Source organism: Lepidochelys kempii, chromosome 7 (assembly GCF_965140285.1).
Source record: "Lepidochelys kempii isolate rLepKem1 chromosome 7, rLepKem1.hap1, whole genome shotgun sequence".
In the NCBI taxonomy this organism is placed as follows: domain Eukaryota; kingdom Metazoa; phylum Chordata; order Testudines; family Cheloniidae; genus Lepidochelys; species Lepidochelys kempii.
In genome coordinates this window covers 113,895,595-113,910,843 of record NC_136386.1, presented here as the reverse complement: position 1 = coordinate 113,910,843, position 15,249 = coordinate 113,895,595, and the positions used below count along the sequence as shown (strand labels likewise).

At 45.3% G+C, this 15,249-nt stretch overlaps 1 protein-coding gene across 2 annotated transcripts; it reads left to right on the top strand.

Annotated features, from left to right (window-relative positions):
• Window positions 1-419: 419 nt before the first annotated feature.
• Window positions 420-11,152, top strand: ADRB1 (adrenoceptor beta 1). Of its 2 annotated transcripts, none has more exons than XM_073354309.1 (2): window positions 420-1,844; window positions 10,739-11,152. In XM_073354309.1, exons 1-2 carry the CDS (start codon window positions 549-551, stop codon window positions 10,745-10,747), a joined length of 1,305 nt encoding a protein of 434 aa, XP_073210410.1. In that variant the 5' UTR covers window positions 420-548; the 3' UTR covers window positions 10,748-11,152. The 2 variants fall into 2 exon arrangements, with proteins under 2 accessions (XP_073210410.1, XP_073210409.1); XM_073354308.1 differs by lacking the exon at window positions 10,739-11,152 and adding an exon at window positions 3,570-4,510.
• Window positions 11,153-15,249: the final 4,097 nt, after the last annotated feature.

Sequence of the window (15,249 nt, the reverse complement as noted above, 5' to 3'; positions counted from 1 at the left end):
GCCGCGGCCCGGGTCCGCCTGCCCCTGGCGGGACCCACCGCGCTGGGCTCACCAGAGCGGAGCGCGGGACAAGAGGGGGGGAAATCGCGGCACCAAGCTGCCGCCAGCGGCACCGCGTCCGGCTGGCAACCGGCGCCGTCCGACACGCCCCAAGCCCGCCCGCCCGCCGCGCGCTGCCTCCGGCGGGGGCCCCGGGGCGAGGGGGCGGGCGCGAGCTCGGCAGCGAGCCCCGGCGGGCGGAGGCTCTCGCGGCCGCTCCAAGCCCAGCCCGGGGGCTGCAGCCGCGGGGCGGGGCGGGGGGGGTGTGGCCGCTGCCCCCACGCCATTGGCTGCGCGGCCCGTGACGCGCCGGGGCCGGGGCGGGGCGCGGGGCGCCGGAGCCCGCCGCGGGGCGCTGGGAACCACGCTGCAGCCCCGGAGCGGCGGCGGCGGCCGGGAGATCGCTCCGGCGGCGGCTGCAGGGAGCGCGCCCCCGCCTCGCCTCGCCTCGCCTCGCCTTCATGCCGCCAGCCCGGCTCCGCAGCCGGCTGCCCTGAGCCGCCCCAGCCATGGGAGACGGCTGGCTCGCCCCATTTTGCAACCCCCCCAACCGGTCCAGCTCCCCGCCGCCCGTGCCCCCCAGCAGCGCCTCCACCCTGCCCTACCCGCCGGGCAGCAGGCAGCTGCCCCTGGAGCTGCCCTCCCACCAGTGGGCGGTGGGCATGGGCATGCTGATGGCCGTGATGGTGCTGCTGATCGTGGTGGGCAACGGGCTGGTGATCGCGGCCATCGGGCGCACGCAGCGGCTGCAGACCCTCACCAACCTCTTCATCACCTCGCTGGCCTGCGCCGACCTGGTGATGGGCTCGCTGGTGGTGCCCTTCGGGGCCACGCTGGTGGTGCAGGGCCGCTGGCTCTGGGGCTCCTTCCTGTGCGAGTGCTGGACCTCGCTGGACGTGCTGTGCGTGACGGCCAGCATCGAGACCCTGTGCGTCATCGCCATCGACCGCTACCTGGCCATCACCTCGCCTTTCCGCTACCAGAGCCTCATGACCAAGGGCCGGGCCAAGGGCATCATCTGCACCGTCTGGGCCATCTCCGCCCTGGTCTCCTTCCTCCCCATCATGATGCATTGGTGGCGGGATGGAGATCCCCAGGCTCTGGATTGCTACCAGGACCCCAGCTGCTGTGACTTCGTCACCAACAGGGCCTATGCCATCGCCTCCTCCATTATCTCCTTCTACATCCCCCTGCTCATCATGATCTTCGTGTACATCAGAGTCTACCGGGAGGCCAAGGAACAGATGAGGAAGATAGATAGGTGCGAGGGCAGGTTCTATTGCAGCCACCCCCAGCCTCCTGCTCAGGCCCAATCCCACCATCAGCCCATCCTGGGCAATGGCAGGGCCAGTAGGAGAAGGACCTCCAGGATCCTGGCCTTGAAGGAGCAAAAAGCCCTCAAGACCTTGGGCATCATCATGGGTGTCTTCACCCTCTGCTGGCTCCCCTTCTTCCTGGTCAATGTGGTCAAGGTCTTCAACAGGGACCTGGTGCCAGACCAGCTCTTCGTCTTCTTCAACTGGCTGGGCTATACCAACTCGGCTTTCAACCCCATCATCTATTGCCGCAGCCCTGACTTCCGCAAGGCCTTCAAGAGGCTGCTCTGCTGCCCCAGGAAAGCTGACAGGAGGTTGCACGCTAGTGCTGGGGAGCTCTCCCGGTATGCAGGGAGCTTCATCAATACTTTGGGCACCCCAGAGCGCAGCCTCGGAGGGACGTGGTCCGATTGCAATGGGGGCACACAGGGAGGCAGTGACTCCAGCCTGGAGGAGAGGAATAGCAAAATTTCCTATTCGGAATCCAAGGTATAAGGATAGGGTGTATGTCGGGTTTGTGGGGCAGAGGGTTGTGTGAACTGGACACTGAGCATAAAGAAAGACAGGAAGGGAAATAAAAAGGAGGAAAAAGCCACCAGGAGTCTGGTTAATAAACACCAGACCAAACTGATCTCTTGCTGTGGAGAGAATCTGTGTTTACTTAAAATTAAAAGCAGGTGAACTTGTATGCAGCATACCTCATCTAAAGCTAAAGGAAATGGGAGGCCACTGACCACTGAACAAAGGAAATTAACAAAAACTGTCTCAAACCCATTTGGATTATTATTATCTTTTTGTGGGGAGTTCAATGTTGGCAGTTAGGGAAAATAATTTGAAAAGGAAATAAGAAAATAGGTTACGTTTTTCTGAGGGCTCCAGTTGCAGAGGGGCCTGATCCTGAAACACTGAAGTATTGGAAATTTGCCGTTGCCATCAGCGTTGGCAGGGTCAAGCTGTTATTAACCTTGCTTCAAAAGTTAGGACTATCGGCTGTCCCTGTCCTTACTTCTGGGAGCTGCAGCAGTAGCCCCGCATGGAGGAAAAGAGCCTCATTTTAATAAGTGCTGGCTGCCGAAAAATCTCACTGAAGTCCGTGAGAATTGCAGGTGTTCAGCACTTTTGCATATGGCTAAAAGTCACTTTTGAAAGTGTGTTTGTGTTCTGATGAGTTTTATTTTAAGCTCTTGGTAGCTGGGCTCCCCCATTATCTAAAGCAGATAAGAATAAAAAATACATAGTGTTGAACATTGATATACTTGTATTTTGAACAAACCTCTTCTGCTTTTTTCTTCAGCACCAGCAAACTAGTGACTTTTTGTGCTTATCTTCCCTTGCCAGACAATAGCAATCAGGCTGAGAAACTTCTACCTCAAACTGTGCATATTGTACAGGGGAAATGAAAAAGACGTGTTTATATTAAACAGCTTATTTATGTATCACTATTAGTATTTTCTAAAAAAAACCCACCCCAGTCATTGAGCCTTCTGCAGTTTGTTCATTGTAATTACAGATGAACAGTAAAAATGAATTCCTTGTATCAAAAAAATTACTGCACATTTTTAAAAAACGGCAACATAGCCATTTTTTGCACAGTGTCAAGAATTATAAAAAGAGGAGGACTTGTGGCACCTTAGAGACTAACAAATTTATTTGAGCATAAGCTCTCGTGAGCTAGTGAGCTGTAGCTCACAAAAGCTTATGCTCAAATAAATTTGTTAGCCTCTAAAGTGCCACAAGTCCTCCTTTTCTTTTTGCGAATACAGACTAACACGGCTGCTACTCTGAAACCTGTCAAGAATTGTAAAGTGAATTAAAGATGTTACTTGCACAAGAAGTCAAATTACAAATAAAACGGGGGTTAAATAACGTCAAACCCCAGATCTATTTCTGTTCTTGTCTGCTATGTTACGATTTTACTGAGAGTTACTTTTTTAATATTACTTTATCAAGGTACTGTACATGTATCTATATTATAAATTAAAGTATCTTAAGGGTCCTTTTTATTTTTATTTTTTATGTCCAAGTGCCCACATGAATCTGCTGTTGTTTTAGCACTTGTGTGTCATTTCCATTTTCCCATCTCTGTGTGTGTGTGTGTGTGTGTTTTATAACGTATTTATACTCTGGTGCAATTTACTACTGTGTAAGTGATCAGTCAATGTGCAATAAATGTCATTGCATCACAAGCAAGTTACGTTCAGTGTTTCTCTATAGGTTCAGAAGCGGTCCCCGGCTAGACTGGAAAGGACAGAGTTTGTTTTGCTCGGAAATGTGGATCAGGTTAACGATACAGTCCTGTCTAATGGCTTTTCCTGACACAATATTGTAAAAAAGAAAACAAAAAAAAAAACCTTTCTAGACCAAATAAGGTTGTGTTCCTGTTACAGTGAGAGCTGCCTACTTCTCTTAAACTAATGGCCAAAACAAGGTGTTTCCAGCCTAATTTTGAAAACATTCGTTTTCTTTAATGATGCCTACTTAGCTATACCAATCTTTATTGTTAAGTGTACTGGACTGGGAGTCAGGATACCTACTATTTAGAAGTACAAAACTATTTCATTCTATTTTGTTTGAAAGCTGAAAATTCTCTGTCTAATAGAAACTTATGCATTGTACTCCATCATAAAGTCAATGATACTCTTAGAATAATTTCACTTCACACGGATGGGGTCTGATCCTGTGTCACTGAACTCTCAAGGACTTTTGCCATTGACTTCAGAGAGAGCAGGGTCAAGTCCCTATTCTATATGGGCCAGAACCTATTCCCACTGAAGTCTATGGAGGTCTCCACTGAGTTCAGGGTATCTAACTGGAGATATAATTTTCAGGCTGTAATGATCTGAAACAATTCCGGACTTTTGTTCTGCTGCATTGTAAAAACACTTTCAAGCAAAATTCACAATGAGTTTGACGCTTCACACACTGGAATCAATGGGAGTATTTCCCTTGTCTTTAATGGTTGCAGGATCAGGCCCCCTAAGTGGTTTCAACTCAGTGAATCAGATCTAAAGACTACTGAAGTTAGTGGGGATCTTTTCTGTTGACTTCCATGGGCTTTGGATCAGGTCCTATATCACACAAGTTAGGTGACTGGTTTAAAAAAAAAAAAACTTTCTGTAGCTTAAACAATTATATATTGTGAATAAAGCAAAGCGTATGTGGCCCTTATTTTGTGATGGTATGTTACTCTTAGTAGTGGATTCATTTGGGGCCAGGTTCTGCTACCCTTACGCACATTGAGTAGTGTCCTAGTCACGCTGGTATCTCTGTGAACTTCGGCAGAACTCTGCATATGAGCACAGCTGTGCTGAGAGGGGGAAGGTGGCAGATTCAGATCTTTCATGTGCGTCTTGAACGTAGAACTCCGTCATAATGCCACATTTTTTACATTGTTTCATAATGGTGCATTTCATTCAGGTAGCTGAATAAATAGTTAATTACTAGAAACTGCTGTGGCAAATAGAGCAACAAAAAGACAGACTGCTCGATATTGTAAAGCACCTCTGTCCTGTGATGTGCAGAGTAAAAGTGAGGCTGTCTTTAGTGCTCTAACGCTCCGAGGAATAGTGAAGTTAGCAATCAGCAACCTCCCTGGGAGAACGTTTGTGAAAGTCAGTTCTTTTGGAAACAAGCCAAGCCCTAATGTTTAAAATTTCAGGAACGATCTTTTATTCAAAGTGCTCTTAATATTACAAGAAGATAATGCTTTTTTATGCAGGACCAAATTGAAGGGCCTTTAGAAGGTAGTTTTGCCATTGATTTCATTGGGGTTCAGGCTTGAACTGCAGTTAATAATTCCCCCGTAACAAGTGAAATGGGCTAAATGCCAAAGTGAAGCCAGGTCAGCTGCCAGATGAAACATACGTTCTATCGTCATGGTCCAATGACATCTATTTAAATCCAAGAATTCAATTCTGCCTTCAGTTGTACCCCTACTATTCCAGATAAGTCAGTAGAATTGCAGAGGTGTAACTGAGGGCAAAATTTGACTCCAGCTGACTAATATAGGATGTGATGATTTTATACATGATGGAGGCAGTAGAGTGACGATTTGCTACTCTACGACGCCAGAAAAGATTGAGTCTAATGGACTTCAACCTTGATCCAGCAAAAGCAGTTTAGCACATGCTTAACTTTACGCACGCCAGTGATCTCACTGAAGTCAATGAGTCTGCTCATGCACTTAAAGTTAAGCGCATGATGAAGTGCTTTGCTGAACTGGGGGCCTTAGATCAGCTTTAGGACCAAAACCTGCTCAGCTCGCTCTCCCTGGGAAAATACACTGGGCCACACTCATCCTTGATTAATGTAACACCCTCAAAGTCACTGGAGTTACATGTAGGATGAATGGTGCCCATGGACTTCAATGGGACCACCTGTGTGAGTAAAGTGATCAGGATTTGGTCATTGTGTTTTGGACAATCAGAAATGACCTGATAGATAGGCTATAGGTAGATACTGCAGTTTTGAAAATTGGAAGGTCTCTAATTGGCTGAAGGATTAAACAGTCAATAAAGATAATCCATCCCGCAATCTGAATGGCTGATACATGCCTCACCTCATCCAGTGTAAAAAAGGCAGCAGCACCTTAGAGGCCGAGCAAGTCATATGGTGTGCATGTGTGTGAAGAAGGGAAGACTATGGATTGCTGTCTTGGTACAGCCTGTTCTTAGTATTAAAGCAGGAATATGCTCTGCGAAGAGTTACAGCACAGCTGAGTTACTCCGGAGGCAATGAGTCAAACATCCATAATGACATTTCTTTGAAGAAAACCAGACAGGGATTAACAGTAGGAGCTGCACTAGGAGAGTACAAACATTAGACTCGCAGCCACACACACACTTGCACCGAACAGTTAAGTAACAGAAGACTAGAGACCTGAAGGGAAGGGAGAAGCAGATAAAACAGAAAATCTACTGTAAGAGTACAGACTGCATGCATTATGGCTCAAATTGTTGGGCCAGGATGTCTAAACAGGCTTCTAAACTTTAGGCACTAAAATAGAAGTGGCCTGTTTGCCAAAGATGCTAAGAGCCTGTAGCCCCCATTGACTTCCTTGGGAGCTCAGTATTTTTGAAAATTAAGCTACTTCTCTATAGGCATGTACATGTAAATCTAGGAGCCTAACTTTAGGCATATGGGTTTGGAGATTTGGGCTTCAGTGTAGCTGCTTTTTGCAGGTAAAAAGCATAAGGAAACCAGATCCTGCATTTCTTGTGAATCCAGCACTGCAGACAAGTTAGGAGAGGAGTTGGATTTTTTAAAAGTAGTCAAGTGCCTAAAGATAGGCATCTAATGGAATTTTCAAAAGTTCATAGGTGCCAATGGGAGTTAGGTGCCTAGCCAATCTTGAAAATTCCACTAGGCACCTATCTGCATCTTTGGGCACCCAAATATCTTTACAAATCTGGCTCAAAGTGTGCACCTATATTGCACTTTCATCCATGGATTACATATAGGTCTAGTACCAGCATGAGCCATTAGTAAGCAAAAATTGCAACTAACTAAATCTGGTTCAGTAAGTGTGGCCTAAAATGCTTAGAATTACATCTTTACATCGCCCACAACGTACAAGGAATTCAGCATGATAAGTAGTTTGTTTCTGATAGCATGCACTATTTCTGTTGCAAACACCATCTCTGTCATTTGGCATGCAAGTGTATTCAAATATAGAAGACAACTTTCTTATCTTTTTTTTCCAAGCCTTATCTGAAGTTGAAATTTTATTAATAACTTTTAAGCTGTTATTGTGCAAACCTCCCCTGCTCTGCACACTTTCCTAATTTATTATTTCCCATGTGGTGGAACGTACTTACTTCTTCCCCTGTAATATATCAGTGATGGAAACGGTACAGTCATGAACTAACAGCACAGACATTCTTCAAGCCAAATTCTATCCTCAGCTATGCTTGTGATATGCCACTGGAGTCAGAATTTGGCCCTTATAATCTAATCTTTTATGAGAGCTACTAAGCAACGGCTCCAGAAAGGTCCATTGTCACCAGCAATAATTGACATTTACTAATGAAGCTGGAGCAATTAGTCCCATTAAAAGCATTCAAGGAAAATGTTAACTGCTAAACCACGGTTAGTGCTGTATACATCAAATAATGGGTGTTTTGTTTGTTAGTTTCTGTTAGGTGATATGATGGAAAATAATTATCCTTTGACTAGCAGCCAGCTTTGTACTATTCAGAAAGGGGAAGACATGTTCGGTTTGAAGGATTATACTTAAAATAGTTCTGCTACATTAGCCACATCAGCAGCTGGCGTGAAGTTAATTCCCATGCACACATACACACGCCCTCCATGTTATTTCGCAACAAGAACAGGAGGACTTGTGGCACCTTAGAGACTAACCAATGTATTTGAGCATAAGCTTTTGTGGGCTACAGCTCACTTCATCGGATGCATTCAGTGGAAAATACAGTGGGGAGATTTATATACGCCGAGAATATGAAACAATGGGTGTTATTGAGAGTAATCAGGAAAGGTGAGCTATTACCAGCAGGAGAGCGGGGCTGGGGGGGGGGGGAACCTTTTGAAGTGATATCAAGGTGGGCCATTTCCAGCAGTTGACAAGAATGTTTGAGGAACAGCGGGGGTGGGGGTGCAGGAAATAAACATGGGGAAATAGTTTTACCTTGTGTCATGACCCATCCACTCCCAGTCTTTATTCAAGTCTAAGTTAATTGTATCCAGTTTTCAAATTAATTCCAATTCAGCAGTCTCTCCTTGGAGTCTGTTTTTGAAGTCTTTTTGTTGAAGAATTGCCACTTTTAGGTGTAATCGAGTGACCAAAGAGATTGATTTCGGTTTCACTCCCATCGGTCAAAGTTTTTGGTTTGATTGAAAAAACAGTAATGCAAGCTGCTGAAATAAGGTCAAGCACACTGTCCCACAGGATTGTTTTTCATATGCATCACTGATTCACATTCAGAGGGTGCCAAATTCCAAAATGGCTAAGGAGGAAGTAAGTATTCTTTGTCTTTCTGTAAATAATCATGGATAACATAAGATCAACAGTAGAATTGCTATGATTGCCTTACACAACAGATCCATTTTTTTTTTACTTAGATGTCCATTTAGCCTAAACAGTAATAGCCATGCTAAACTGTCAGAGAAAGTGACAGAGTGGGGGAAAAAAGAATAAACAAGATGATATCTGGTGGCAAAGCCGGAGGGGGAACCAACAGGGCTGGATGTTACATTTTCTTTCCAACATAATGCCCCTTATGAAAAAGTCCAATAGTTTTTAATAGGAATGAATCTGTCAGCTACTCAATAGAAATAAAATAGCCTTCAACAGAAATGACTCTAAAAACCTAGAGAATTTTATCCCTTCTATATTCTCTAGGCCGATTAAGCACTTTTCCATAAGGAGATAAACAGTTGGAGCAAACTCCAACACTTCTTAAATGTTCCCCACCTCTAATGCACATTGAAAGAAAAATATTTGAGCCAGATCCTCAGCTAGCGTAAATCACTGGAGCTTGTTTCAGAGTAGCAATTAGGCAAACTGTTTCAACAAAGCCTTTAATTTCCACTGCCTCTGGATATTTACATTGTTCCTCCTAAAAGCAAGTGTGGCTCATGCAACTTAAGGGAGTCTTTCTATTGAATTTCATGGGAGTTAGATAATACCTCATACTGGGCCTGACTCTGAAGCCATTAAGTGAGCTGTAGCTCACAAAAGCTTATGCTCAAATAAATTTGTTAGTCTCTAAGGTGCCACAGGTCCTCCTTTTCTTTTTGTGGATACAGACTAACACGGCTGCTACCCTGAAACCTGTCACTTTGCACAGTCCCGCTAAAGTGAATGGGCCCAATTCTCCAGTGCCTTTCGCCTTGTGTTGTCATTTATACCTGTGCAATGAGGATGTATAAGTGATGCGGCCAGTGTAACTCAGTGGAGAATTCTGACCAGCTAATGTTTTACACCTGCTTTGCCAGGTATAAATGATTACACAGGTTACAGGGCAGGTGAGAATCAGGTACTTTTGTATGACTCCTAGGAGTTATTGCTACTTACTGCTAACATAAGCAGCAGAATTGGGCCTGCCTAGAATTGTATCATGTTTGGGTTTGTCATGTAATCTCTCACACATGTTCCTGGTTCACATTATTTAACTGACAACTGAACATACAGATTCACTTTGCAAACCAGCATTGTGGCTAGCTAGCTCTTTGGCCATAATAAGTTTTACAGCTAGACCCGCCTGCAGAGTCTGACTTGGGATCTGAACATTGGCAGAGCTTTGGGAGGCTCAGATCCAGGGGGTTGGTTTAGGCACATTTCTAATTTGATACTCATTGTTAATAATTATGTACCTAGAACTGTAGCGAGCGAAGAGGAAAGCCCACCAGGCCAGCTTTATCCTCTGGCCCTGCACCTTACGCCTGCACTGTCTGTGGCAAAGACAGTCACTTAAGAAGTGGGCTTGTTAGCCACTCACATGCTTTGGGTATTCATCCACCATCTTCCGAGATGGAGGGCTGCCATTCAGTTCTATTCGAACAGACCCAACATTTTTCAAAACAAGTAAGACGAGAGTCCTGTCCTCAAAGAGTTTACAATGTGACACAGAAAACAGCAACACAATCCTGCCTTCATCATGGCATCTGTGCACCCGAGACATAAGGACATGGGACAACCTTTTTTCTTTTCTCTTGATCCACTATGTTGGACCCAACACTACAGTCCTCACTGGATATGTCAACACAGCAACTAGACACCTGCAGATGGCCCATGCTAGCTGGCTCAGGCTAACGGGCTGTTTAACTGCAGTGTAGACTTCCAGACTTGGGCTGGAGCCCAGGATCTAGGACCCTGGCAGGTGGGAAGGTCCCAGAGATCTGGCTGCAGGATCTGGAAAGTCCACACTGCAATGGAACAGCCCCTGAGCCCTGGGAGCCAGAGCCAGGGTCAGCTGGCACAACCCAGCCACAGGGGTTTCTCTGCAGTGTAGACATACTGAGAGAGACAAAATGGGACTAGGTGCCTAACCTGCGGTTCTGTAAATCCCCCCAATCTGCATCTTTAGGCACCTAAATCCCTTTAAAAATCTGTCCCTCGAGGATACATCTGTACTGCAGCTGGGAGTGAGCCTTCCTGCCTGGGTAGACAGCCGCATGCTAACAGAGCTTGAGCTAGCAAGTTAAAAATAGCAGCATGGAGGTTGGAGCACTGGGTGGAGCTCAGGCTTTCAAGCCTAGGGAGTAAGGTAGGCATTGTAGGTACATATAATAAAAAGACAGTCCCTGGCCCAGAAAGCTTACAATCTAACTACAGAATGACAGTAACCAGTGTCTCCTTTAAATGTGAAGAGTTAAAACAAGTCACTTTGGTGGAGCAGTGAGTATTATTTTTATTTCACTTTCAGGCACACTGAAGACTCTAAGATATCCTTCTGGCAGACAGAATATGCTGTGAAAATACCAGAAAGACACGGTATAGTGCCAGGAATGTCAACAGGAGTCACCAGGAGTCATATGTTAAAGCAATTACTTTTCACTTGCTTTTTTTAAAGTACAATCTGGTAATGCTCCTGCTATGATAGTTATTCAAGGGGGGATGAATGTCACAAAAAATTAAAGGGAAAACAACAAAAACAGCTGACTACAGCAGATTATCAGTGTTGTCAATATCACAATGCTTCTTTTAAGAACAAGACAGTCCAAGAAAACCCAAATGAGACTTTCTGGCATGGAACCAAGTGTGATGCTTTAGATGAAGGTTTCTAAATATACCTAATGGACCCAGTTCTGCCCCTCAGTCACACCCCCAAGTTCCTAAAGGCAGCGAAAGTTCGATGTATATTTCTGAAGGTAGTTTGGCTCTGCAAACCCCAGTCATGCTGAGGACAGGGTGTCAGTACCAGTCTATGGTTACAGTTCTGTCTGTGGAATGCACAGTTAGTGCCCAAAGAAGTACCCTCTACACTTCCTTTTTGGGGTGTATAATGTGCTCTTTTCTGCCCCCACCCTGCCAGCTTCCTTCCATCAGCTGGTAAAGAATGCAGCCCGGGCCCACAGCCTCAAAGGTATCTAGGCTCCTAACAGCCATTGAAATTAATGTAAAGTTAGGATCCCAATTACCTTTGAGGCTCTGGACCCAGGTTCCCATTCTACACCCCCTTGGAATGACTGGCACTAAGGCTGGTAGCACTAATGCTCCCAAGGTTTTGCATTCAGGTCCCTCTACCTCACTTCTAATTGCCCATCTGTGCAGAGCCATTTCAGCTCACCCACAGTTGGTAACGAACCAAACTGTCATTTAATTTATTGTTTGGGATATAGCTGAGGTTTAACGATTATTGTTTGTAACACTTGGGCAGTCATTATATAATTGTTAATCCTTATAAACACATTTTAAGTAGTCATAAGAGCTGTTGTGTAACAATCAGCATCTGTCCTGTTATTTTAAACTCTAGGTATGGATTGTCCAAGAATTTGTGAAATCAGGTGCAAAAGGGTGTGCCCTTGGCCAGATCCTGCTCCCAGTGAAGTCTATCATAGTTTGTCATTCACAGGAGCAGAATCAGGCCCAATGTATGGCAATACATAATGAGCATCTTTGAGCCCTCCAGGCCCAGGTCCAGCCCAAGATGGTATATTCTTGCACTTCTGAGCAACAGAGGCTGCAGGCTGTAGCAGATACTATCTCTGTGGCAGGCTGAGCCCCACCCAGCAGAGGTCAACCACTGTCCTGGAAGACAAGTAACAAACTAAGCATCTCCATATCAAGAGTTGTAGAGCTGGCTGGTAGGGGCACACTCTAGTGTTCTGCTACCCTCAGCTCAGTCACCCTTCCCATCCGACACAGCTCTGCGGAGATTACGCCGGTCTGCCTGGGACCTGGTGGGAGTATGGGGTATTGCTGGTTCTAGATGTTCGAGGAAGGGGCTTTATCCTCTGCTTCACCCTTGCCTCTCTAGGTGGTAGATAGGAAGCCTGCCACACCAACTGCACTTGGGCTGGCCTCCATCATCAGAGGATCTTGGGAAGAATAGAGGGGCAAACTCCATGGCCCTGGGTAGCCTGGCTTCCATACATAGATGGGACAACCCCAGGAAGTCCATTGCTTTGGCCCTGTTAGTCTTTTCCTGTTTTTCCCTAGCTGATGGACATTGAATCGTCCTTTGATGAAGAATTTGTCCTTGTGAAAGAGGGATTAAGATACGCAGAATCATAGGACCAGATCTGAAGCAGCTGAGGATCTGGTCTTTAGGGGACAATTGGAAGGCAAAGGTATTTGACAAGCCACTCCCATAATATAGGATTAATAAAACCACAATTGTATGTTATAAACAAAAGTACTTCCCTCTCGCCGTGGTGCAGGTAACTTTGGAGAAGTCCCACAAAGCTTCCATTGTCTAACACCTGCAGACATCCAAAGGGTTGGGTTTGATTTGGTTTGGTTTGGTCCTATTCCCTAAATATTCACTTGGGAAGCTTGTTTTAAAATATTAGTGAAATCATGTTGTTGTTTAGCGAGACAAAACTAGTTTAAAGATGAGTTCTTTAAATGGCAGCTATGTGTAACACAAGGCAATGTGAGCTAGATGCTAAGGCCCTGGACCAGGCACCAGGAGACCTGTATTCCCTTCCTTGCTACATCAGGAACCTGCTTTATGACCTTGGACAAACCCTTCACCTCTTTGTTTCTCTTTCATTGCCTTGTCTATTTAGATTGTCTGTCTATTTTCTATTTAGCCAAAACATGGGAGAGCAGGGGTCAAGTCCCAGCTTTACTACAGACTTCCGGCGTGACCTCAGGGAAATCACTAGGGTATATCCAGACAGCACAGTGAACCCAGGCTGTTACTTGTCTTTACCTCTCCTACCATCCACACATAAAAACCTCTCACCTGGGTTTGGAGGTCCTTAAACTGGGGATTTAGATTAGAGCATAGGCTCTGGTTAAACTTGGGCTGGAACCCGTCCCCTCTGCAGTTGGAATGCAGGCTAAATCACACACGTACTGATAGTCCTCCAATGCCCCTCCCACAGAAGGACAGACAAGTTCTCCCACAGTTGACACAAGTGATGGGGAAAGAATACTAGATAGGGTCATCCCTGAGAACCAAGGGATATGCTCCCAGATACACACCGGTGAGTGCAGAAACCGTGAGGGCACAGTAATACGGGTAGGGCTTGTCTGTGGAGGATGCTCACAGGTGGATTAGGTTAACCTCCTGGATGCTCAGACCCAAGGACAAATCACCTGGGTTAATTGTGCAGTATAGACACAGTCTCTGCCTCTCCATGCCTCCGTTCCACGTCTGTAAAATGGGGATATGGCACTGCTCTACCTCATAGAGGCATTGTGAGGATAAATATATTAAAGAGAGTGAGGTGCTCAGATATTATGATACTTGTGACAATAGAATGACCTAAAATAGATCAAGGAAAGGCTTTTGGAGCAGGGACTGTCTATTTCTGGGTACATCTACACTTTGAGCTGGAGGGATAATTACCAGCTTGAGGAGACAGACCTGCACTAGTTCTGATCTAGCTAGGAGCACAAAAAAACTAGAGTGTAGCTGCTGTGTGTGAGCAGCAGGAGGGTCTAGCTGCCCCATGTATGTACCCATCTGAGATGCTAGGCATGTACTCAGGGGCTAGCCCCTCGCACTGCCACATTTACATTCTTAATTTTGGCACGATCGCTCAATCAACGCTAGCATGGATATGTCTGCTTGGGCTGAAATTTACACCTCCCACTTGACGTGTAGACATACCCTCTGTGTTTATAGAATACTCAGCATGATGGGTCTCCTAGGCATTGCTGCAGTACAGCTCCTAGTAATAATAACTAATGCAAGAGGAGTTGTAATACTGGTTCACGCTTTATAGGGTGCGTCTAGACACAGAGTAGAGATTTTTGTTCCTGTTTGAACTTGAGTTGATTGCCAATTAACCCAAGGTAGCTAGGATATTTATAAATGTTCGTCTAGCCAATCCACAGATGCTGTGCTCTGGAGTAAACCACTGACATTTGTAGAGTGTTTTCGACAAATATGTTAGCTAAGGTAACTCAAGTTGGTTGGCAATCAGTTAACTCAAATTAAAATAGGAGCAAAAACTCCAGTCTAGCCAGCCCCTGGTTTGATGAGATACTCAGTATATGGTATTGTTCTCCGTGTACATTGGCAACAGTCGTTTCTGTCACCTTAAAGAGATAAAAGCAAAAACGCCATTGGGCCAAATTCTGCGCCGACATAAACCCTCCATGATTCCACTGAATACAAATACAAATCTGTGCAGAATTTGACCCAACAAAAATTCTGAGTGAGTAGGGATTGCATAAGGTACATAAGAAAGCAGACACAGGCAAGGGGGTCCAGTAGCTAGGGTGACCTCAGGAGGTCTGAGTTCTACTCCCAGTTGTCACTGATTTACTGTCAGACCTTGGGCATGTTAGGCACCCTCTCTGCGCATCTGTAAAGTGAAAAAAATAATATGTACCTTTGCCGCGTGCTTGGAGAGTTACATATGAAAAGCACCATTTATGTATTATTATTATTATTACCTGTATAATTATTCCTCAGCGAGTTACCATTTGAATAGAAGGAGTAAATCTGTTATCTGGTCACAGTAGTAGGCTGTTATCCTCCAGCCACTAGAGGGCAACATGACACACTGAGGCTTAGCTAAGGTAATTTGAAAACAATGAGCAATGCAAAACTTTGAGAATTATTTCCATCTGACAGTTAGGCTGTTTTCACAAATACCAGTGTGTCCATTACAGCATTGATGAACTGATAGCAATATGTAACGCATTCACAATTTTACATATTGAAATCAGCTTTGGGGGAAGCAGAAGCCAGAGTAGTGTTAACACTTATTCACCAGTAAAGAATGCAGTGATAAAAAGACTGAAATCATTTCA

Excerpts from the sequence above, each read along its gene's own strand:
- ADRB1 (XM_073354308.1), top strand. The coding sequence starts at position 549 with ATGGGAGACGGCTGGCTCGCCCCATTTTGCAACCCCCCCAACCGGTCC. Across the intron at positions 1,845-3,569 it reads TTTCCTATTCGGAATCCAAG|GTTCAGAAGCGGTCCCCGGC; the intron begins GTATAAGGATAG and ends GTTTCTCTATAG.